The following is a 25,366-nucleotide window of genomic DNA, read 5'->3' on the forward strand; positions in this document are numbered from 1 at the left end:
TTGACAAATGATAATTTTCAAAAGTCTCGAAGTCTTAACATGGAACAACGTGCTCGGTATTTTTGACTAGGATTTATGTATTTTCTTTTAATGAAAGGCGCAAAAACCGACCGAAATTGAAGAGAGTTTTGCCGAAAATAAAGTATTCGTTGTAGTTCATTATCAACATGAACTTGGAGATGTTGGCGTTTCCAATGGATGGCCTAAACAGTTTTTACCGATTACTCGACAAGTTTTGATAGAGCATTAGAACTGCGTACATTCCCCGGCGGCGCATCATCCGTACACGAATAAATAGCGAAGAAGCACGCAGCAGGATGCGATCCAACTCGGCGACAGCTCCTCCCTTGATTACCCGAAAGCGCGAGCAAACACGGAAAAAGCAACCCCGAGAGTGCAACGGCAGTTGGCATTCGGGCCGCGTTATTTGTTCTCTTCGGCGCAGCTGTTTCCTCGGCACAATGGCTCGAACTACGGGGCTGCGCCTTTCGCGCGAAATCGCGGCGTGATTTTCTTTCTTCTCGGATCCGAGTCGCCGCTGCCAAGAGGAAGTTGGCCTCTTTCATACGTCGCGCGTCCGATCGACAATCCTCCTTTTAATATGCCCAGCGAGCTGCGTGGCCGGTTTGATCGGACGTGATGAGTATTGGCGATCGGTCGCTGTCCAAAAAACGTGACGTAGACGCGCGCGCGCGCTTTATCAGATTTAGCGCGTTTTGTCATTGATCAAAGAATTGATTCACGTCTTCCCGGAGCACGCGCCGGGTGACTTATTCCCTCGTCTGCCGGGCGAACCACTTGAACAATTGCCAGTGCAGAAGGAACTGAAAATCTGGGAATCCCGTTTGGCCCGATGAACTCGCGCGATAAGATAAGCCCGTCTACGAAAGTTCCCGCGGAGTGCGCGAGTTAAAAATAGAAACAAGCGTTTTGTGTTTTTTTTTTATTTTTTATTTTTCCTCGCTTACTTCTTCGGTGCGGACCGGATTACTCCCGCGCGCGAGAAAAACCCCGACGCGCTCGCGCACGAAACCCTTGCTTGTCGTCGTGGACCCGCGCGCTCATACGTGACTCACGGCCACGACGACGTGTATATGCGCGCGGAGCAGCTTCAGCTGTGGGGCGAGTATGTCGGCTCTACGCGCGTCGCAGGTTCAGTCGGCGTGCGGCCGCGTGCGAGCGAACCTCTCGTACGTCGAGACCATGAGGCGCCCGGAGTGACGTTTTTTTCTCTTCGTCGTCTATCCGTTCTTTCTTTTATTTTCGTTTCCGCGCAAGTCAGTTCCTTACTTTTGCCCGGCAAGCGTGTGTCTTGTCGACGCCGTGGCTGCGACGTGTCTGCTGGTAAAGTGTGCTCTACTAATGTATTATCGTATACAGTGCAATGTGCATTGAGTGACAAGCAAGGAAGAGAAAAAGAAGCGAGTGTGTGCCATCGAACGAAGGCGATATATTCGAATGTTAATGTATGCTAAGCGAGTCGATAATAATACGTCGCCCCCTTCTTTCAAGAATTCCTCTCCGCGAGGCGAAGCGAATAAAGAATTTTTCATCGCGCGAGTGTTTAAAGTCAGTTATTTATTTTTTTTTTTTTTGTGACGAGCGCAGCTTGTCAAGAGCGAGAGAGAGAATATAGAAGCGCGGCAAGGCTATCATTTGCCGCTAATCGCCGTGCGGCCGCGCCACGCACTTCCCATCCATCGGAGAGCTATCGCGCAATTTTCTCGTATCGACAAGTCGCGATGAAAAATCTCTCGCGAGCGCGCGATTGACTTTCGACGAGAGCGAGCGAATCCTCGTCTCCGTCAGCGCCAACTTCGTTCCGTTCATGTATCGTAGGTATACGATTTTGTTCGCGCGTCGCGAGTGGCTATTCAATGAGAGAACGAGCCGGAAGCGTTTCGATGAATACGCGACCTTTTGATCGATTGTCACACGCCACGATGATACGACGTAGTCGCGTGCTAGGACAGACGAAACGCTCGTTTGCCTAATGCACGGCGCGTCACTTTGAAAATTAAAGGAAAAGGAAAGACGAAAAGCAATTTGCCGTGGCACAAGATGAGTCTGTCGCGGGCGGAGAGGCGAAATGCCAAAATTGATTAAGTCGATGGGCCGATTAATAAGTCAAGCCCGACGAATATATAGTCGGCCTGATAGTCTTATCGGTCGATTGTCGCGTTTACATCTCAGCCCGCCGACCGCGACCATATCTCCGTGTGACTAATTTGCACCGTTCGCATGCCGACGTTTCCCACACGCGAAAAACAGGTTCCCGCAAGCGCGCGAAATCTGCCCGGCAGATGCTGCGCGGAACGCGCGTGGCCCCTCGACTCGTTTTGTTTCGCGGGCTGGCGGACTGCGACACCAGCCGACGGCTCATTCCTCGCTCATCGAGACATCTCAATTAGCGACCGCCGATTGCCGATGTACTGTTACATCGCAAGGTCACTGTAACCATGCTCGTCAGCGTTATTAACGAACTATTTTATGCTTTTTGCCTGTATAAACAAACGGACGACGTTTGCAAGTTGACGAATATGTAAACTTGAGGAAATTAATGTTACATTATATTAATCGCAATTTCGGTTTGCTCGTCACTTTTATCGCATGTTGGGATGATGTAATATTTATTAGTGTGCCCGGTGACAATAACACGAAGAATATTGACACTTACCGATCGATATGTGTCGATATTATATCAATCTATCGCCAATACGCATGAAAATAATACTACAGTACGCAAAGCTCTGACTTTTACATCTTAATTTTACCTTCTTTTTCTAGAAGAATAATTTGTTCGTTGCGTGGTTCACAACAAATACTATCTTATTTTTGTACGCGATTGAAAATAGAAGATTTAATCCAGTCATTGATTACACGAGGCGGCCGACGACGATGCCGACGAAGGAAAAAAATGCTATGTTAAAACGCCATTATTTTTAGACGACGGGCACTGAGCGCGACTGAAGGCGACGGAAATAAGAAGAGAGAGAGAGAAAGAGAGAGAGAGAGAGAAACGAATGAATTTGAAAAACCATCCATTGAGTTGAAAAGCATGTGTGTCCCTTCCTCATTATCTTGCGGCGGCGGCGTCCATTTGGGCCGACCGCATTACAAAAGAACAGCCAATACAAACACCATTGTTACCCGATGACGATTGTAGGCACACGAACTCTGTTGCGTGCACAAACAAGACGGAGCTTTTCGATTGTATTTACTAGCTTTCGCGCACCGACGATGATCGAACCGCCACGTCGTATCGCGAGCAAACGTCCAACTGCCAATTTCTGCCTGATTTTATTGTGACTCGGTCGTCTTTGTAAAAAAAATCGTCGACCCGATTGAAAATTTAAAGGCCCCCGATACGAGTCATATCGCGGCTCCGGAAGCGCTTGTAATTGCGCGCGGCATCGAGCCCGTGATCCGGGGGCCGCGTAGCGCGCACTTGCCTCGAAAACAGGCCGACTAATTGGGCTTCCCCCCTCGCCGTCGTCCCAATATTATTGAATCACGGCGACAATGAGGATATCGGCACGATGCCACCGTCACGTCTCGCGCTCCAAATAAGCCTCCTCCATCTCTTCCTTTTTCTGTTGCTCTTTGGGTCCTCGTTAGGTTTGTTTTTGTTTTTATACGGTTTATTCTCGGATATTGCCTTGTCTAGAAATTACTGAATTCCACGATGCGCATTTATGTGACTCCTAATTTGATCGTTCAACTACTTTATAACTGTTCTAGTTGATTCTCAATTACGTTATCGTTGACTCTTTAAAACATTCTTCAACATTACGTGCACGTTTTTTATAAAGTTATAAGTTCTGAATGTCATATATGTAAATATAAATTCTCCGGGAAAAGAATCTCGAACTGACTTAATATTTTATTCCCTTTCGGTATGTTGAGAATATATCGTAAAATCTGCATTCCGTCAAATACTTCGTGTCAACGCAGATCTTTTCAATTTTGGCAAGACCTTACGTGTTATTTAAAAAGACAAATTTCTAATTTCAAGAAAAATCGTGTTGTTCCAAGATATTTTCCTTTGAGCTTTGCGAACACTTCAGACGCCTATAATTCTGTCGAGCATTGCGATACAGTCGAAACTAGATCTATATAAATATCTCCGGCACAAGGAGTTTGTAGTTTCCGCGATCTGGCGTGAGAACAAACCAACCATTATCATTGACTGTTTTTCTGTTGGCAGCGAGCAGCAAAATGTGCGACAGGTGATGAAGGAAACACAGCATACCAAAGCAACGAATCGAGCAATAGACAAAACCAAAAATCAGAGTAGCGAACAATGGTAAATGGTACGATGGGATTGACGATGGATCATCACGAGCAGATGGTGCATTTTCCACGGCCGCTCACCATCTTCGCCGCGGTCTGTGCCATCATTTTCAGCATCGTCGGCGTTCTCGGTAACGACACTTCATACCGCTACTACTCATTGCTTCTCTGTTCTTTTTTGCAAGTGTCCGCGATTCTTCTAATTGTTCTCTTGTTATTCGGCTTGGACGACTTATTTTTTACTGCATAATTTTCGAGGAGCGCGTTTGCTGTTATTCAAAAATTCTTTTGTAAAGAATGTCTTATATTCTATTACTTTCACTAGAACTGCGAATCATCGACTGTGAATTTCGATTACTCATAATTTTAGTTTTGAGAGTGAAAAATCGAAATACGGTGAATGGCAAATGGTGATGAAAGTGATATATTGCTGAAATATATCTTTCACTTGTCCAAGCTACAAATCACATACGAAAACAGCAGACAACTATGACAACGTAATTGAAAATGAAAAGTCGATTGAATCTCGGTGAGGTCGCGATCGACTGACGACATCAATTGAACTAACGACTCATCCTTTTTCTTTTTTTTTTATTCACTGGCGCAGAAGTGTGCAACGCAACTTGGTAGTACGCGCGGTGGCTTAATTTGCCGATTAGCAGAGGGATCATGTTCGGAGGCGCTCCCATAATATGCGAGAGTAGGTGCGTACACAGAGTCAGAGGCCCTCGATTAGATAGGCCTTCTATTTTAATAAAATAGCATCGCGCCATGAACTATGTCACCGCGAGCGCCCGAACGACTATTAATAGGACCTTTTTCATTTCGCCACGCACCTCCCTTCTTCTTCTTCGATCATCATTTTCGCATTATACGATGTAGGTGTTGATTCGCACGTCGTTCGCCGTTCGATCTCGACTGGATGATAAGAGAAGGAAAATTCCTGCTGACCGTTTCATTCCATTGCTTCAGTTTGCGTTCGCTTATTTCAATAACCTTTCGTCTTTCTCGTTGCTGGCGCGTTTACGTTTTTCTTTATCATTGATTACTCCGCGCGCAAGTAGTCTCTATAAGATAACGCGACGCGTACTTTATACCGAGCGGTAATTCAATGCCAAATGCGCCGAAAACACGAAGAGCCTCGTTTTGCCGGAAATTCGAAAAAAAAATAAAATAAAACGGAAAAACAAAGCAACTATTGTCAGGCGAGCGCGAGTGAGTGAGAGAAGAGGAAAAAAAAAATCACGCATCTGGAGCATCGCATCGGGCGCAAACGCTGGCGTCAACTGGAATTGATATTACCGCGATGGCGTCACGTAATTAAAGCCGCAGCGAGCGGCTAAATAAGCTTAATGAGATTCGCTTGTGGCGAGAAGAAAGGAAAAAAAGAAAGAAAGAAAAAAAGACGGGCGGCTCAATTGGAGAAACAGGAAGAAGCAGCGCCCTATTTCTTCTTCTTCCTTCTCTATCCACATTTAGCGAATTCATTGAGCTCCCTCCCCTAAGTAAATTCATTGATTTCGTCGCTGGCGATTGATCAAAGTGACCTCTCTTTATCCCCCTTCGGTAAGCTGACGATCACCCGTGTGAGTTTTGAATCGCGTGCCCCCGATTAGCAGTCAATGCTATGGGCACGCAACAGTTTCTAAAGTTTCAGTCGAGCATATGTCGGCCGATTGGTTTGCCCGGCGACAGCTACTCATTCGTAATTTTCGGGCCGATTTTGCATATGCGTACAGAGGCGAGCTCTGCGTTACTTTGCGCAAGACGCATAAATTAATTTTTTATATAGCTATCGGCAGAATAATTAGGAGAAAACTAGATCATCGACTGCATTTGCGAGTCTTCGAATTAAGCAGTGGGATCTCCTCTGATTCGCCTCCTGAATCGATGACATCACAATTTTATTGTAGACTATCCACTTGTTCCATGCTACGTTCAACGAGCGGAGTGAAGCGTCAACAGCCGGGAAGAAAGTATCCGAGGAGCGAAGTAAACAACAGACTTAGAAAAAAAGTGTCGAGAAACAGGCCGAGCGAGTCGTTAACGTCATCCTCGCGACGCCTCGAGTCGCGTGGGCGGAATTCCTTCGATTAGCCCGACAGGCGCGCTAACGAGCTTTTATTCAATCATCGCTCGGGCTCTATTAGATTTTGATGCATGTATGATCTCCGAGGTAGCTTTCTTGAGCCTCCCGTGATTTGTTCCTTCCCAGCTGGCGTCGTACTTGAAAAATGTCAGTTTAATCTCGATAAAGTAAAGAAACCTCTGGGAAAGTCGTCGCGAGCAAGCAAATATGAAGCTTCGGATAAACGTTTGCTTTTGGATAATGGCAGGGTCACCAGATCAAATACACCTTCGCAAAGTGTACTTCGTACAAGCGAAAAACTCCGCGCGCAAGAGCGAGATCACAAGTCCAAATCCACGCGCTCGAAGCTAAGCGAGTCGAGTTAATTTTACAGCCAGGCTTGCGTACCGTTAAAACGACGTACTGCGAGGATAGGAAAAAGAGGCTGGTCTCGAAAATAAACCCATGAAAGTCGTCCGTAAAAAAAAAATGATAGCAGACGGGAGCCCCGGAAAAAAAATCGCGGCACTAACAAAGGGTCCCATTGAACATTGTTTCGATCTGACGTATGGCTGTTTTTTATTTTGTATCCGGTGCAGGCAACTTGGTAACAGTGATAGCGTTGTTGCGCTTCACGCGGTTGAGGCGGCACGCAACCACAGCCTTCGTCATAAGCTTGAGCGTCTCGGACCTGATCTTCTGCGCGGTCAACATGCCTCTCACTGCCAGCAGGTATCTGCACGAGCGCTGGATCCTCGGGGACGCCTTGTGCCAGGTGTTCCCGTTGTTTTTCTACGGCAACGTGGCTGTCTCGCTGCTGAGCATGGTCGCCATCACGATTAATAGGTGAGTTGTCTTTTCTCGCGTACGACTCGCAGTCCGAATCAGTCTGGCTCCGTCGGAAGTCGAGTAGATCTTGGGTTATTGCTTTGATGAGTACTCGAACCGACAATGTCTCGAGGAATTTAGCGTGTGCGATTCTAGACGGCCGAGCGAGGGGAAAGAAAGAGTGTCGGTGAAAGAAAAGAAGGAAAGAAAGACTCGCGGCACTAGTGAATCACGCGTTCTTCGGCGCGTTATCGGCACGGGAGAGACGGCGCGCGTGTGCGCCACACACCTACGCGCTCGCTCGACTCTCGAGTGCCGCGCACTCGAGTGATGCGCGCCAGAGAAAGCTCTTTCTCCTCGTAAATTTCAACGGCCCGAGCCGTCACTTTTCAAGAGCGCGCCCGGTGCTGGGAATACTAGTGGTGGCGTCTTCTCATGAACGCCGCTCGCATGTGTCTCGGTTCGCAGGTACGTGCTGATCTCACGCGCCGAGATCTACAGCAAAATATACACGAATCGCGGCATAACGCTGATGCTGATAGCGATTTGGACAATCAGCTTCTCGCTGCTGGTGCCGCCGCTGCTCGGAGTATGGGGCCGCCTGGGCCTTGACGAGGCCACCTTCTCCTGCACGATACTCAAGAAGCACGGCAGAAGCCCCAAGAAACTTCTGTTCGTGGTGGGATTTCTCGTGCCGTGTATAGTAATCATCGTGTCGTACCTGTGCATCTACTGGAAGGTGCGCTCGAGTCGCAAGAACCTCGAGGCGCACAGCTCCGTGGCGACCAACCGCCGGAAGAAGCCGGGCTTCCAGCGACGAGAGGACTCGCGAGTCACTCGCCTCATGCTCATCATCTTCGTGGGCTTCCTGCTCTGCTTCCTGCCGCTTATGCTGGCCAACGTGGTCGATGACCAGATGCGCATCCCCTCGCTCACAGTGCTCGCGTCGCTGCTCGCTTGGGCGTCCGCCGTCGTCAATCCTTTCATCTACGCCGGGACCAACAAGCTCTACAGGGAGGCCTACAAGCAGTTGCTCTGCCCCCGGAGACTTCAAAAGTCCAAGGCAGTGCTCTCGGCCCAGCCGAGGCCGATAAACTCGCACTCGAGCAAGCTGTCGTCGCAGCCTACCTGAGCCCGAGCTTGCACTTGAGTCTAGCGACACACGGTGACACTGCTCGGAGTGAGACCGTGCCAGAGACTCGAGTGTGACACCTTCTCTCCTTGTACATATCAATTTACTCGCAATCGCACGGCCTTTTCACACTTTTGTATAGGACATCGACGTGTACGCCAAAGTACTAGTTTTATCTATTTATTTATATTTAGCCAAAAACACACAGAGTCAATTAACTAACCAAAGAAAGCTGAGGGTAAGAGACAAGATGTAAGAACGACGCGTTTATGCAAATAATACTATTGTATTTTATCATTGTATAAATGTTTATGTGCGCTATTTACACGTATTACTGCACGTCCGTCTCTTAGATTCTATTTACAAAAATGTATAATGTAGCTGCTTCGACGCTTTCGTAAGCTTACAAATTTACCGACGGTTTTCTCAGTTCAGTTGACATGCCAAAGTATATTATATATATTTATATATATGTATAGGAAGTAGTACGAGTTTCGACCATATTATTTATTTAATTTGAATAGAAAATGCTCACGTTTTATCAATATTATTATTATAATAATTATTATTATTACATTTTGTTGTTTTTGTACTCTTGTGACTTAGTCACGAAGATGTAAGGCATCGACGATATTAATTAATTTTGAATATAGCAATTATATTTCTTAATTATTTCTCGTTTATTTATTTTCCCTTCCTGTGTTTGTGACAAATACAAATATGTCTGAAAGTATATCATAAATATACTATTCGAGTAAGGCAGAAATATCAATTTTCTTTCTCAGGAAGCGTCAGCAGTTTCATAAATATAAGATGTGTAAAAAGTATCTCGTAATTAAATATAAATACTCTAATGAATAATTTGATTTTAATATATTTTTCAGAGTACGATTCGTCGTGATATATAATCAGTCTATAAAAATTATTTATTTCGTTTGATGAAATACGCTTTCAGTATCTTTAAAAATCTTACAACTAGATTAAATTTAAATTTCTTAATATATGGCTTATTTAGTATAAAAATGGACGGAAACAGTGTCATCGAAAATTTTCTCTCATTAGAATGGCTCATTAAAATGGAGATTATTTGAATACTGTGTAGTGCTTAGTAAAAAAACTTCTATAAAGTTCTTTAAATGCATAATAAAACGTTCACGCCAAGCGAAATATTGTAAAAATGTAATTTCGCTGTAGTATTAAGTGGCTGGGTAACTATATAGGCATATTGCTGCATCCAAATTAGAGTATTATCCTAAACGAATATCGAGAAATTAAATGCAAGTACAATCGCATCATTAAGTACAAGTAACTCATTCCTTCATTAATCTCTGATATGGAAGCAAAATATTAGCTTTTAATTATTCAACTCCAGTTCTTGTAGGTACGGTTCCGTTATCGATGCAACAGGACAAATAGACAACGTATCCTGTAAAACATGTAATTGACGTAGAGTGGAAATTGAGTTATAGAATTCATCAAAGAAAGATCCTTTACCAATCTCACAAGCTCATCAAAGGTCGGCCTTTCAAGCGGATCAACGAGCCAACAAGAGCTCATTACCTCATACAGGGAGTCGGGTATGTGCATGAGCTGATGAAGTCTTAGACCAGCGTTAACCAAATCCTCGACATCGCTATCCATTAGGACATTGGAATAGGGTGTACCTCCCAAGCTGAATATCTCCCAAAGTAACACACCGTAAGCCCAAACTACTCCTGGCTGATGCTTTGTCTGATTGTTGAAGCACTCAATTGCTGTCCAACGAGCGTATTTAACAGCTTTGAGTGCATTCTTTGATAGGCCTAAACAGACAAGAAATTATTATAATATTAAGATTCGTAAAATGTGGTTCCAAAGTTCTAACCAACTAGTTTTATATTTTTTTAGTGAAAAACTATTTTTAAATAATATTTAATTTACTAATTTTCGAATAAATAAAATGTATAAGGTCACAGTCTTTTGAGATATTACAAACAAATAATTTACCATGGCCCATGAGCTTGGGTGTCCAATCGTTATTCAAACCAACGCTTCTAGCACATACGCAGGTGTGTACGATTTTAAGACTTTCGAGGTGTCTTAAAGCTTCAGCAACACCTGCGCCTATCTTCAGCATTTGGTCATGAGGGAAATTTTCGCCTGATCTTGCTGCTATTAGCCGAGTTTTGAGATTCTGCGGTGGCATTTCCAATGCAACAAATAGTGTGTGAGGAATCTCACAATTACCTACTAGACCAGCTAGATATTTAGAATTGCCTGCTTTAATGCAGATGTCCAACTCGCGTAGCATTTTCCTGTAAAGAATTTTTGTTAATTAATTCATTTGACTATTATTACGTTTAATTAATACAAACGTAATTCATAGTTTTATTTTGTTTTTATTTGTAGATACAGTCATCATTAAAAATAAATGTTTCTTAGAAAGACAAATAGTCTACTAATTAATAAATAGCTTTAGATTATTAATTAACTATATTATTTTTGTTCATTAGAAAATCTTTATTTTAAATTATTGAAAAAATGAAAAGTAGGTAGAGTTAAATAAAACTTTGTCAGTCTTCAAAATACCTCTTTTCAGAGCCTCTCAACTGAGTATCTAATATTTTATGAACCGCAACCGCAACCGGAATTCCATCTCTCTGCACAGTACCCATATGTACTGTCCAAAAACGACCACAACGTATGGAATCGGTATCGAAATTCAAAAAATTCCGTGGTATGCTCCAAACTCTGTTTTTCAATTCTTCATAATGATTCGTTCTTTCAGGAATATCTTCGGGAATATAAGCTGTATTATCAACTTCAAAAACAGGTCCTTGGAGTGTCAATTCTTGTTGCTCTGGTAGCCTCTGCATTCGCACCTACAACAACAAATAGTTTTTCTAACTTTTATATTCAATCCTTTTACAGCATGTCCAAGCTCGATCATACCTTTTCAAACTTTTTACGAAGTAACACAAAAATTAACATCGAGGCTAATAATAGCATAGCTAATAATACTATAAGAACCCAGAGAATGGTGTTGGCTGCACTGAAATTCATATCTTGACTATCGCTAGTTGCCAATTTATGCATTCCATTCGCCAAATTAGAATAACTGTATTGTACTTCGCCCCGAACCCTCGATTCGAGAGCAATACCAATCTAAAAATAATAATAATAGAATAATTCTTTTAAAAGCTTACTTTTTGATATTAAGAGCATTATAAAAACTATCATCCGAACCTGTGGTTGCCGCTGGTTTTTTTCTAGTGGTGCATTGTAGTAGCCGCCAATCATCCGACCATCACCAACGACAAACCTCTTGTAATGTGCATAATCCGAAATATCAAATTTACCAGTAATGTAATATCCTAAACCTTCTTTACTGGCCCTGTCGTAATTATCATAAACAACGTCACTTCCCGTTGGTGGTACTGTACCAGATTGGACCACTATAACGTGGTAGTAAGTAATAGGTCCATTTTCACTGGTTCCAGGAGGAATTTCAATGGTAATAGTGTTCTCGCCTTTAGTAATAATTTTGGGAGGATTAGGTTTATTTGGAGGTCCGATACGCGTCCAGTCAATAGTGTAAGCCTCGTCGCTAGACCCTTGAGTGTTAGTTGCGAAAATTGTTATATTGTACTTGGTACCAGGGTGTAGGCCTAAGATAGTTGTTGAATTAGCAGATTCTCCCTGAACTTCTGCCTCTATTGGAGCCAACGGATATAGGGATTTGGTTTCTAAAGCTGAAGCCTTCAAAGTATATGACACTATTTTCCCATTAGGTACATCAGGCAACTGCCAAATTACTTTTAAAAAATCCTGGCCATACTTGCTCACTGATACTCGTCTTGGAGGACTTGGTCCTAAAATCAAATTTAGAATAATCCAAATGTTGAACAAAAACTTCAATATTACACTATAAAAATTATCTCTTTACCTTTTTGACCAGTTGAGTAGACATTTATGGCATCATTAGAACCACAAGTTATTGAGGAATCATCTATGCATGGATCTTTACACTCGTCGGATGGCCCATTTTTGCCATAATGACTACCACAATAACACTGATGGCCATTCATCAATCCAGAGAATCTAGAAATTATGATTGATATATAATAACTGTTAACTATTATTTTAAAGTTAACTCAAAATCAAATTAAATGAACCCTAACATAGTATGTTTAATTATGAACTATCTGCACAGAAATGAGAAACTACACATCCAATCCATAAAGTAAGTCACATATGTTAATCGTAATTTTTTCAACATTAGTTTTAAATTGGTTTAAAGTAAGGTAAATAGCCTGTTTAAGTGACTAATCAAGTACAATTTGACAATGTGACTTATAGCTACACCATACAGCTCAAATATGAATTTAAAGCAACTTCATCAAATAAACAAACAAATAATTCATTGTATATGTTGTAAATATTACAACGTTCCTATAACAATAATATACACTTGTTATGCTCTTCTGAATAGCAATATAATAATAAAAAAAAATCGATGCTCACATAAAGTACCGAGCCTTGCATTCTCTGATGCATTCTTCGGGCGAGCCAACCCTTTTAGCGACGAGAACAGGCAAGTCGGGATCGTTTGGGGAACTCTTGAAGCATCCGATGCTTTGCTGACCTGCGGCCAAAGCAAGCAGCCACAGAAGCAGCCAGCTCCAGGTGACCCTCCTCGAAACACTCATGTTGAAGATTCAATGCATCATTGACTAACCGAGGCGTATACCTTTTAACTGTAGCGGTTCTTGGCCTGAGTCAGCTGCGAGTTTTCAAAGTGACAACAAAGCTGCAAGAGAGAAGGCTATAGTAAACTAGAGAGAGTGGGGTTATATTGTACAGAAATTCAAGTATATTTTAGGCTGAGATATATCAATATATATACAGGTATACGGCTGAATATTTTTACTTGCCTTTTGTCGGCCGGTTAGTTAGTAGAGTTGATAAACGGGTGATGAGATGGATGCAGGGCGCGGTTTGCGCGCGCGGAAATCGCGCGATGCCGACAACGGCAACCCGACAGCAACCAACTCTGACGTGTGGCGTTGTGTATATGTGCGTTGCTCCGTTCCCCAGCCGTTCCCCTCCCGTTCTTCACGTTCTTTCATACGATACACATCGAGGTTATTAACGGCTTTATTGGGATTGGAAAAGCTAGTATCAGCGCTCCTTGTGATCGAAATCGTAAGCCGGGAGAGAGGTTCGCGCGAGAAGCTCCTGGCCTCCTGCTTATTTTTACATCTGAAAGTAAGAAGACGATTGTTGATTACTCAGTTATTTGCAGTAACGTAATTTTTTGCATAAATAGATTGAAAATTATTGTTTTAAAATAACATTTCTTATAAACAGAAAAGTCGAACGCTACCAAGAAAAAGCAATTTTGCTTATTGTGTAAAAAACTGTCAATCGTAAGTACGCGTCAACACTAAATTAAGTTTCTACGTTTTTTCTTCATATACAAAAATTATTTGAAATATTATTTATTAAAAAATATTATTAAAAAACATATTTAGAATTGTTGATTTAACTAATTAATTTGCAATGTTCTTGGAATAAAGCTTTGAGTATCATAGCTTTAAACAAATATTGGAGAGTTTGTTCAAAGCATTTTAGTCTCGATGACTTTTACAAGTGGTAAATAAATAATTACCGCAAAACTTATTTCATTTAAGATATAGCTTATAATTTCTAAATTCCTTTTTTCGATTAAAGGATCTATAAAAAGGTTAAAGCAAACAGTTATTCCTTCAATAAATTTACCATCTCAGCAAAATCCTGATTATATTGCAGCAAATAGAAAGAGAAAATAGCGCACAGAACGTTGTGAAAGTTGTGAAAATGCACAGAACGTGCATTAAAAGTCATTAGAAAAAATGAAGTACGTAATGACTTCTGCAACAAAGATAATACGAAAAATTTGGATTTTTACGAAAATGATTAAACAGCAACATTGCAGATAGATATTTACGTAAATACATACAGTTAAAAAAAACAACTAAGCAATGCACACGGTCATATGCACAACTCGTTTAGAAACTTCTCACGGCTTGTGATTTTAGCCACTAGGGGCGCTGATGCTAGCTTTTCCGATGCGAATTGTACCACGTTTCTTGTGCGTCTTCCTTCGCAGAAGTGCACTAGTGTCTTTCCATACCGAGGGAATATTCCTAATATAATTAATAAGAAAAGTTTTATATTAATGAAATATGTTATTAGATAATGGACGATATGACTGCATGCGTATACGAAAAATCTTGTAATTAATGTCTATCATGTATGTTTAAGAAAAATTTTATTACGATAGTTAGCATTAACTTAAAAATTGCATCAGCAGCAGTTCAAAGAAAGATGATAATATTATTTACTGAAAAAAGTTTCAAAGTTCAAATCTCTCTGTAATTTAAAAAAAATTTTCAAAATTTGTGAATTCAATTCGCTATCTACACTGGTATGAAAAGTTTATACTAAAAAATTATAATATATGTACATATACATATACACTCACGTAGACACACACACACACATATCTAGGTTTTATCGTTACTGCAAAGCATTATATTATAGGATTCCTACAAACCGTCATACTTTCGATTCTACGGTTGGTGCAAAGCACAAATTACTGTTCAATATAGTCATTTGGATTTGATATAAAATTATGCTTGTATGACATTTCATCTTGAAATTTCTGTTATAAATAATTAAACTACATAAGATGAAATAATAATACAGGTCTACAAAATAAGACTTTTTACTCCAAGAATACCAGTAATGTATCCTAAAGGATTTTTATGCGCTGAACACAAATCCGGCCTCGAAATTCCTCTATCACGTCTCACTTTCGAGATATCTTAACTTAAAAGTGCAAAAAACACGTTTTATGGCTATATTTACGCTTTTACTACATCACCAGAAAAATTTTTTATTTTAAAACTACTCACACCATCTAAAAGTATAACTCTTACTCTTCAAAATCCATTTTTCAGATTTGGAATATCTTTTTTTCATCGAGATATCGTCAATTGAAGTTAAGTACTTTAGTGGTATCTTAACATCGCACATATACTTCATTTGTTTTATCTAAGTCGATACACCAGATCTTGCAGGTGACATTATAAACATGAGGGTTCTTTGAATCGCTGATCATGAATCCTAGGTCTTTTAACCTCTCACGTCAAGTTCAAGGATTTCGAAGGTCAAATCGCTGTTGATCAAATAAAAATCTGACAAAAATTAGATATCTATTTTAAGAATCGATGAATTTGAATATATCATTTGCTTGACCCTATATGGTCATATAGAGGTTAATTAAAGGACATTTAAGGGTTAGATAAACAGGATAACAGGCTTATCGATAAAACAATGACGTGTGCGTGCAATGTTAAGATACCACTAATACTTAACTTTAATTGACGATATTTCAATGAAAAAAAGATATTTCTAACCTGAAAAATGGATTTTGAATGGTAAGAGTTGTACTTTTAGATGGTATGAGTCGTTTTAAAAAAAAATTTTTTCTCGTAATGTAATAAAAGCTCAAATATAGCCAAAAAACGTATTTTTGCACTTTTAAGTTAAGATTTTTCGAAAGTGTGACGTGATAGAGCGATTTCAAGAACATATTCGTGTTCAGTGCACCGAAATTCTTCGGGATACATTACTCTTGGAGAAATATCATATTGACCTGGGTAATTTGTACTAAGGTCGACGAACCAAATGTGGGACTACTATGCACAAGCTGCTGTAACGTTTGATTAAAATTATAAAGGCTTATTCAATAGCTGATGAAAGTAGTTTTAAAATGAGACATCGCTCGGTCAATTTAAATGATAATAATATGCCAAGAAAGGGCATTCAAATATAGAACTACTTTACGTATACCTGAATCGTGTGTGAAGCATAAATGAGTTAAAACATCAATTTTACATTCGAAGACAGCTAGTATACACGACATTTAAAAACAGACGAAAATTGAAAATTTGAATGAAAAAGTTGAATAAAAAAAGAAACGTAAAATAAGTTCATTCTTTTATTAAAATCAAATTTGCATTTTAGTATATATAGTAACACACACACACACACACACACACACACACACACACACACACACACACACACACACACACACACACACACACACACACACACACACACGTACGTATATACATACATACATATCTATTATAGTATAGTATATAATATGTATATATAATATAGTATAGTATACTATGTTATACTATTTTATACTAGCTGTCTTCGAATGTAAAATTCTGTAGAATTTAAAGAAAGTCTATAATTATAATTGAATTAGTAGTATTAAGTACATATTAAAAAAAATACATGATCCTCCTTTCAGTATAAAGAAACGTTGTAAATTCCACTTGTAAAATTTTTATAAATAACACGATCAGTCCATAATATTTTTCATATTAAGATATCTCCCGGCGACTTTATTGTTAGTTCAGCAATTTGAACGTGCTGAGGGGTTCCAACAATGTACACAACAGCATCAGCGATGTCTTCTACATCTAAAGCTGCAAGCGGATTTTCATTCTTTATAGAATGTACTTCAGCACCTCCGATATCGGTCTTTACATATCCCGGGCTGAGACTCTGAAAGAAGGAAAAATATTTTCAAAATTTTCAATGATTACACAAAGACAAAAATAGTTTGTCAGATTCAGTGCAATTTTTTGCATTACAAAATGATGGAACTATGTTTCAATTTCCTAGTTAGTTTTAATAAAAAATGTCATTTGGATAAAAGGATCATTATTATTATTATTATTATTATTATTATTATTATTATTATTATTATTATTATTATTATTATTATTATTTTTTTTTTTTTTTTTTTTTTTATGGTGGTAAAAAAACAGGATAAATCCTCATGGACCATAACGGTTGGAGTGTGACGGCAGTTCACCGAAGCTACCCACCTACACTCTCCCACCCGCCGTGTGACGTGACTCGCTGATCCTCTCAGACCGGGCTGTTTCAAGCGATCTATCAATCGAACGCAAGGAGCCTCCGGGTCGTCGAAGACCAGCTGACCGCCCAAATCCCGCTTCTCTTCAACCGGAGGGTAAACCATCCGGGGAAGAGTAGTAAAGTCCACCTACACCATTCTCCAGCGGGGAACCGCGTAAGCATTACTTCCCGCTGGAGAACCCCGTCAAGTCCTCTCGTTGTCCACGGGTCCTGTATCGTTTCGTTACGTCCGTTTATTCACATTCATCCATTTGTTCATACCATTTACTCCCGCATTCTTCTCGTCTAACACTCGACTTCCAGGCAACCGTCCGCCTTTTTCCCTCGTAGGATAGTCTCAACGTACGTTGCCGTTACCGTCCAGTAGTCTTTGTCTTGTAGCATCTTTGCCACAATGTTGTTGGGCGTGATGTTTCCAAGCGTCGTCTCCAGTCTTTGCCTTTCGTCGTTCCAGTGTGAGCATTTGAAAAATGTATGCTCTGCGTCATCACATTTGTATCCACAGTATTTACAGTCGGCGCTGTTAACTTTGTTTCTGTCAAACAGATATTTCCTGAAATACCCGTGGCCGGTAAGAAACTGGGTCAGGTAAAAATTCACTTCCCCAAATTGCCTCTCCGTCCACGGTCTCAGGTCGTCAATGAGTCGTCTAGTCCATGCTCCGTTCGTGCTCATCCTCCATTGTTTGTTCCAGTCCGTCATCGTCCTAGTTCTTTCGTCCTGGGCAGCTTCCGTTCTGGTCATGTCGCTGTTTCGTTCGTACACGCGTTTCCGCTCTCTGGCGAGCATGTTTATCGGGATAACCCCCGCCACCACCAGGACAGCCTCAGCCGAGACTGTCCTGTAGGCGCAGGCTATCCTCAGTGCTCCCTGTCTTTGTACGTTTGTCAGTCGTTTGCAGTATTTCTTGACCCCCAACGCGTCGGCCCACACCTCCGCCCCGTAGAGCATGATCGAGTGGGTCGTTGTCATCAGTAGTCGTCTCTTCCATTGTCTCGGTCCAAATGTATTTGCCATAAGACGACTGAGAGCGGAAGTCCTCTCTGCCGCCTTCCTCGCTGTCTGTTGTATGTGCGGCCAGAAGGTCATCTTCGTATCTAGGGTCACCCCCAGATACTCGACCGCCCCACTGGTCCGCAGCGATACCTCTCCGACTGTCATGGGAATCAGGGTATTAATCCTGCTTCCCGTCAGAAGGATGAGTTCTGTCTTGGCCAGGGCAAGGCTAAGTCCGCGTTCAGTCATCCATCTATTGATTCGTAACATCGCGCGGTTCAGAAGCATTTGCGCCAGCTCCGGGGTACGGGCTATTATCACCACAGCCACATCATCGGCGTAGGCAACCAGCTCCACCCCCGGTGGCATCGGTAGTCTTAGTAGTGCGTCGTACAGTATGTTCCAGAAGTCGGGTCCAAGGATTGAGCCTTGGGCGACTCCTGCTGTGATTCGTCTGGTCACTGTTCTGTCGGTCGTCTCGTATCGAATCCATCTGTCGTGTAGGTACTCCCTCATCACCCGCATCAGGTATTCGGGAACCCTGAAAGTTTGTAGGGCCTCCAGAATATCCCCCCACCGAGCGGAGTTGAAGGCATTCCTGACATCAAGAGTCGCGAGAAGTACTATTGGCCTCGCTCCGTAGCACACGAGCCTCGTCCGCCGAAAGGCGTCGGTCACTTGTCGAATCGCCCCTATAGTTGAGCAGCCCCGTCTGAATCCGTACTGGTTTCCTGCAAGTCCTCCGTTTGCAGTTACCGCGTTCGTCAGTCTTGGTTTCAATAACGCTTCGTAAAGTTTACCCGCTGTGTCTAGAAGACTCAGGGGTCTATAGGAAGACGGACTATTCGGCTCTCCTTTTCCTTTATGCAGGAGAACCAGTCTAGCAGTCTTCCATCGTCTGGGAAAGATGCCCGCACGTAAGACCGCGTTATACTTATCCAGGAGGAGTCCTGGACGTACGCTCACGATCTGCTGGAGGATCTCTCCCGGTATACCGTCTGGTCCGGGTGCCTTACCAGGCTTGATCGTGGACACAGCCTTAATAAGCTCTGCCCCGACAAACTCTGGCACTGTCGTCTCTTGTTCGTTCGTCATTTCTTCCGTCTCTGGTTGGTTTGGGAAAAGTCCATCTACTATTGCTTTCATGGTGTCTTTGTCTTTTGGTTCAGAAGGGCCAAGGGCCCCCAATTTCTTGGTCACAATCTTGTAGCCAAGTCCCCAGGGGTCCCGCTCCACTTCTTCACACAACTGTCTAGCGCATCGGTTTTTACTGTCCTTTATTTTAGTGGTCAGTCTCTTACGTGCCATCTTGTACGCTGTCGATAGTTCGTCCGCGTCTGGTCTGCTCTTTTTCCGTGCGCGGTTCATCCTCCGGCGGCAGGCAATGCATTCTCCACGGAGGAGGCCAATCTCGTCCGTCCACCAGTACATTGCTCGTTTGTGTGTTCGGCCCTTGCGTCGAGTCATCGTGGCGTCGCACAGTTCCGTTATCAGTTCCGTTGTCTTGTCCGTTATCCATTCGGCACGCTCCCGCAGACCAAGCTCTGCCGGGACAGACTCGGCGGGTAACGGTGCCTCCCTTAGCAGTTTGTCAAACAGCTCTCTATCTTGTCGTCGTAAGTTCCAATACGTTGAAGTCCTGTCTCTAGTTTGTCCGTTTCGTATGTTCGTCGATTGATTTGTCACCTCAAAGACGATGTGCTGATGATCGCTGGCTGTATAGTCCTCGGTCACCCGCCATCCTCTTATCCGCGACGAGATCCTGTCTGACGTCATCGTCACATCGGGTATTGAGTATCCGAAGCCCGGTCGTCTATAGGTCGTTGTCGTCCCTTGGTTGACCACTACCAGATCAAGCCTTGCGGCCATTTCCAGAAGCAGTCTTCCTCGTTTGTCCGTCGTTGTCATACCCCACTCGACCGCTCTCGCGTTCATGTCTCCCGCGACGACAAAGTCACCCGGATTATTATTATTATTATTATTATTATTATTATTATTATTATTATTATTATTATTAAATCTCTTACCGAAACGCGGATTTTACTGCCCAGTAGTTCGTTGGACAAAACTTCTGAGACCGCGGTAACAGCATACTTGGTGGGTGAATAAACGTTCAAATTTACTCTCGAGCCATCTGGAAGCATGATGTTTGGCACTTTGTGACCTGCAGTACTGCAAACAAACCATTATGGATAAAAAGTGCTTTATAATCAATTACCATAAAAAACAAGAAGCTTTCGCCGGAAAAACTTATTATCATAAATTTGAAAGTAAAATGTTCAATACCTATTTATATTGATGATAAGGCCTTCGTGGTCTTTTTCTTTCATCAGTTTTATGGCGTGTTTCGCGCAGCATACCACACCCATGAGATTAACATTGATAACCTCTTGTATATCCTTCATGTCAGATCCTAAATCATTGGAAAATTGCAGATTAAACTTTGATCCGGATTATCTTCGTGTCATGGAAAATATTTAATAATTCGCTAGTTTTGATCATTTACTCATTGTTAGTATTCTAAATCGTTGCTTTCAAAACCGACGTTTAGTTGAATAATTTTTTTTTATTAAAAAAAAAACAGAAGCGTAGAGATCGATTAAACGTTGTCCAGTGAGGACGTGTTACAAACCGTTTTGAAAGGCAAAGGTGCCGTGTAATTGTACAATAAAGTTTAATTAAAGTTTAAATTATATAATTTCGTTGTCAAGTTATTGTTATTTATAATATTCGGTATTGTTCGTACGTCACCTTCGATAGTTTGCTTTTTTGCAATACCAGCGTTATTAACTAGAATGTGGACAGTTTCGAAGGTCTCCTTTACATATTCAAAAGCTTCGTCAACGTCCTTGTCTTTGGAGACATCGCAATACCTAGCGAAAAACTTTCCGGGACCATCTACGCCTTTCATTTCATTCTGAAATTATAATAAGAAGTGCTCTTAATTATCTCTTGCTAATCTCTGTCCTGCACCTTCGTCACTTGTTTTTAGCAATTTTATGGCTCAAAAATACTGTGTGCGTGTATTATTACATGATTGTCTGATACGTTAACACTGTTATCAGGTCGACTTGATTTGAAATATATGAATCCGAATATAATTTCACTAGCATGAGCCATTATGAGCATCCATTGTTTCGAAAGCTTTGGAAAGGTGATTTTTTTCTATCGTAAAAAAAAACCAAAGCATGACTTCTCGTGGTTTGATTTGTGGAACTATTAATACATTAAAATAAACTTTTCTCGTCAGATATTTAGATTATTTTTTACATTTTTGGTACTGCTTAATTAGTTCTTAGGGAATATTAGCTTTTATTGTTAAATAATTATTTATTTAGATATAGGATATTCATAATTCTTAATATATATTCTTTTGTAATTTTTGGAGAGAAATGCAACTACGTACTTAGAATTTAGAAAAATCGCGTTTTACATTGAGAAATCCTTCAAAATATCTAGACACAAATTTGGATGTGTAAGAAAGGCATCAAAAAATGAAAACAAAATTACAATTTTCATAATGGAGCCAAAAATTCAATGTTGGATGAAGAGATAAGATACGAATAATTATATGTAAGAGATAAGACAGAAAGACGTCAACAATACGTCACATAGATAAGTTAATTAATCTTTTTTAATACTTCATTATAAAATAAAGATTAAATATTATTATTGGATAACTTGTTCCTCTATCGGAAATCTGGTCGAGTTTCTTACAAAATCAAAATAAATTCAGACGTAAAAATAAAATAAATTTTTCCTTAATGAACCTAATTGCAATTATTGTGATTGTTATCATTTTGAAAACGTTTAAAATACGTCAGATTAAAAAACAGATCACTTATTGACGCAACGCACGCTATCACGTCACGAGAACTTATAAAAATGTTTTTGATAAAAACCTCATTTGTGGGTAAAAGCAGCGAACATAGACGCTTTTTAAAACAGCAATTTACCAAAGATAGAAACAAGGTTGTTGTTCAACCTTTTCCGAATCCTTGGTTTGTAGTTCGTAATCTTGACTTTCTACTCATCGTATTCGAATTTGATCTTTACTTACCGGATACCTCACCCAATGCATCAACCATTTAGGTGATGCTTACATATATATATATATACGTGAAGCGGTATATTCAAGGGAGCAAACGTTCACGCGCAGCTATTTTCATATTAAAAGTCAATAAGTATGATAGAGCAATTGTGCACTGTACAGCACGAAAACACAATGATTCCTGATCTGCGAAGTGCACTGCACGCGCCGACTGCTTTCCTATTTGAATGACGAGCAAGTGACTTGCGCTGCGAAGCGAAGATTTACCAGCATTTTTTCCATCCTGCGAGCGAAACCGACTACGGTCAGTCCTTCGCGAACCAGCCTTTTGGCAATGGCCAAGCCGATGCCACCCGATGCTCCGGTCACCACAGCCACTTTACCTCTCCAGCGCTCCATTTTCGCGAACGAGAATACAGCTGTACTCTGTGTCGATGCTTGCGGCGCAACGAGGCTGCGGCGACTGGTTGCCGGATGCCAGAAAACACGAGCCCACTCCTGCTACGCGACACGGGTATTCGACCTGAATCTCGCTGCCTCACTTAATTCACAGTTTAATCGTCATGATACAGCCGAATTCCAACCTTCTTTCTTATTTAGTATCTCTGGCCAAATCATCAATCTTAGATGAATAATGTATCGTTTATTCATGTAAAAATATCTATATCGTTAAAAACATCAGCCTCATAGAAGTCATTTCATTATTCCATTAAGATGCAACATTTTATTTTTGCAAACAATTACTGAATGTTTGTGTCGGATTTTGAATTCGTTGTATAGTCCTTATGATAAAAATTGAAACAAAAACATAATATAATAATAATATGCATTATAATCTGATTCGATGTTTCATACACTATACTGCTGTTAGAGCAAATAATAAATACAGTTAATTTTTAGCATTTCTACACCGCTGTGAGTATTCATCTTATTCGTACGACTGATACAAACGGCGTTATTAAAAATATCTTCGTAGAAAAAAGTTCGAGCGAACGTATATATAGTAGTACAGGACAGCGCGTATAGTGACGTTATACACGGTAAACCCATGTGTTTAAATTTAAACGTTTAATATGACGTCACCAATAAGAAATACGTTGTCCTCAATTTTAAACACTTCTAAACGTTTAAATTCAGCGACAATGTATTTCTTATGGGTGACGTCAAAATTACACACTTAAAACGTTTAAATTTAAACACATAGGATTTTAAGGTTTTGCCGTGATATTAACGAACACTCTTGAATGATTATTGAATGAACTTTCAACTCGTAGATTCATCGCCATGAACTATAGTCAATTTAAACTCTTGAGCCTCTATTTTCGTTATATTCGTTATTGCGATTATACTTATATTACTGACATTACTTATAAACTACTAAATCAAAGAAGAAATTAGATCACCTGTAATATGATTTTTTTTGATGATCATGTAATCAGTTAAATTAAATTTTTTTATAAAAGTCAAACGTTTCTTTTATCAATATTCAATCCAATGTAGAAGCAGTTACGAATGACGCAATGTTCGACATCCCGAAATTCAAGTACGCAAGTTGGTCTAACTTTCATATTACTCTATTGGTATTATTGTATTACTGTATCTCTGGTATTATTGTAATTGATGAGGTTAGCAGATTTCTTTTTCATGTCTGAAGTTTGAAGTGTTTCTAATATTTAACCGCTCTAGTTTTTAAGAGACCTGTTGATTAAATCGAAAAATTGTATAATGCTCGTTCTTATAAACTTATTTTTTGTCTAAATTTAATGTGTATGTCATATGATCAAATCTTCTTTGATATCTGTGAAGTTCCTAAAATATGTGTCTAAATTCGATTGCATTTCGATGTAATGAGAACGTTCACGTATGATTGCCTTATAATGTAAAATCTGAACTATTGAAAGTTTAAATTTTATTAAAAGGTATTTTAACGTTACATAAAAAGATAGCGAACAAGGTATTTTAACGTCGCATCGAAAAATAAAGTTAGAAAAAGCAATTTCACACTTGTTTCGCTTGGGCGCAAACGTCCACACAAGAGAAATTATTACTTTATCACATTAAAATGTAAATGAAATATTTTCAGATTATCTATTAAGATTTGACATCGATGAATCATGACATTGCATTGCGTATTTAAAAATGTGCTGTGGAAAACATTTCAAGTTCTTGGCACTCCATCAATAATTTATATAAAATATCGACTTGGTGTTGAGCTGGCCGATTTAGCTTGTGTGAAAATTTCAGTGCCAGTCACAAAGCATTGCGATTAAATATTAACATGCACTATATTTTTGCTCAACCACATTCCAACTTACTTATGTATTTATGAACGCACTCAATTATTTTGTTTTTCTCCATTCGCTGCACACAAGAAAGTGTTAGAGTACAGCATAAAAGCAGCTGTACCGGTTTGCCAATAAGATTACACAGCGCAAAATTCGGCCTCTTTAAGAAACTGATGCAATTTGGCATAAGGGCACACTGTTTCCTTTAATTGTGCCTGACAATATGTGTTGGGTTGACTATAGATTAGCTGATGGATTTACCGACTCGATCGTAGTCGAATGAACAATTACATACTTTCGTTTCCGTTTTGAAATTCCTCCGGTGATGGCAGAAACAAAATTCGTCACAAGTTTGGCGATTATTGCGAAGGCGAGCTAGGGAAGGAGCTATATGCAAAAGTTTTGGGTATAGCAACAGTCAACTGTACATAGCGAGGGCGCGGCGTCACTTTGCGCTTTGCTTTCCAAATGATTAGTCGTGCCCACGCTGTTAGATTGGCAAGACGCTCTCTTGGGGTTGGCTGTATGGATATCTTCGAAGATTATTACTTGAGTTTAAACAAAAAGTTTTTGATGATCATAGGCCTTTGGCCGTACAGTCAAACCAGATCTAAAATCATACTAAAAAGCTTTTTCATGGGCATGATAGTGATACTCGCCATACCACAGGCAGGTTATCAACTTGATTTGCTTCATAAGTCCCCTTTGACTCACAATGGACATCA

General features: G+C 40.5%; 3 protein-coding genes across 3 annotated transcripts; 1 reads left to right on the forward strand and 2 right to left on the reverse strand.

Annotated features, from left to right (window-relative positions):
* Positions 1 to 1,171: 1,171 nt before the first annotated feature.
* On the forward strand, positions 1,172 to 9,251 carry LOC131666577 (protein trapped in endoderm-1-like). The gene is made up of 4 exons (XM_058939369.1): positions 1,172 to 1,344; positions 4,208 to 4,424; positions 6,961 to 7,207; positions 7,658 to 9,251. Exons 2-4 carry the CDS (start codon positions 4,304 to 4,306, stop codon positions 8,319 to 8,321), a joined length of 1,032 nt encoding a protein of 343 aa, XP_058795352.1. The 5' UTR covers positions 1,172 to 1,344; positions 4,208 to 4,303; the 3' UTR covers positions 8,322 to 9,251.
* Positions 9,252 to 9,404: 153 nt separating this feature from the next.
* Positions 9,405 to 13,381, reverse strand: LOC131666576 (putative inactive tyrosine-protein kinase Wsck). The gene is made up of 9 exons (XM_058939368.1): positions 13,235 to 13,381; positions 12,825 to 13,110; positions 12,247 to 12,401; positions 11,547 to 12,172; positions 11,253 to 11,465; positions 10,890 to 11,182; positions 10,308 to 10,615; positions 9,816 to 10,123; positions 9,405 to 9,747 (listed from the first exon to the last, which is right to left on the reverse strand). Exons 2-9 carry the CDS (start codon positions 13,007 to 13,009, stop codon positions 9,676 to 9,678), a joined length of 2,160 nt encoding a protein of 719 aa, XP_058795351.1. The 5' UTR covers positions 13,010 to 13,110; positions 13,235 to 13,381; the 3' UTR covers positions 9,405 to 9,675.
* A 3,361-nt stretch (positions 13,382 to 16,742) lies between these two features.
* LOC131666643 (farnesol dehydrogenase-like) lies at positions 16,743 to 22,755 on the reverse strand. Its single transcript, XM_058939478.1, has 5 exons — positions 22,624 to 22,755; positions 21,057 to 21,222; positions 20,592 to 20,718; positions 20,333 to 20,477; positions 16,743 to 16,931 (listed from the first exon to the last, which is right to left on the reverse strand). Exons 1-5 carry the CDS (start codon positions 22,753 to 22,755, stop codon positions 16,743 to 16,745), a joined length of 759 nt encoding a protein of 252 aa, XP_058795461.1.
* Positions 22,756 to 25,366: the final 2,611 nt, after the last annotated feature.

This window comes from Phymastichus coffea, unplaced genomic scaffold (genome assembly GCF_024137745.1).
Source record: "Phymastichus coffea isolate CEN01 unplaced genomic scaffold, Cenicafe_Pcof_1.1 PCOF00059, whole genome shotgun sequence".
Lineage (NCBI taxonomy): Eukaryota > Metazoa > Arthropoda > Insecta > Hymenoptera > Eulophidae > Phymastichus > Phymastichus coffea.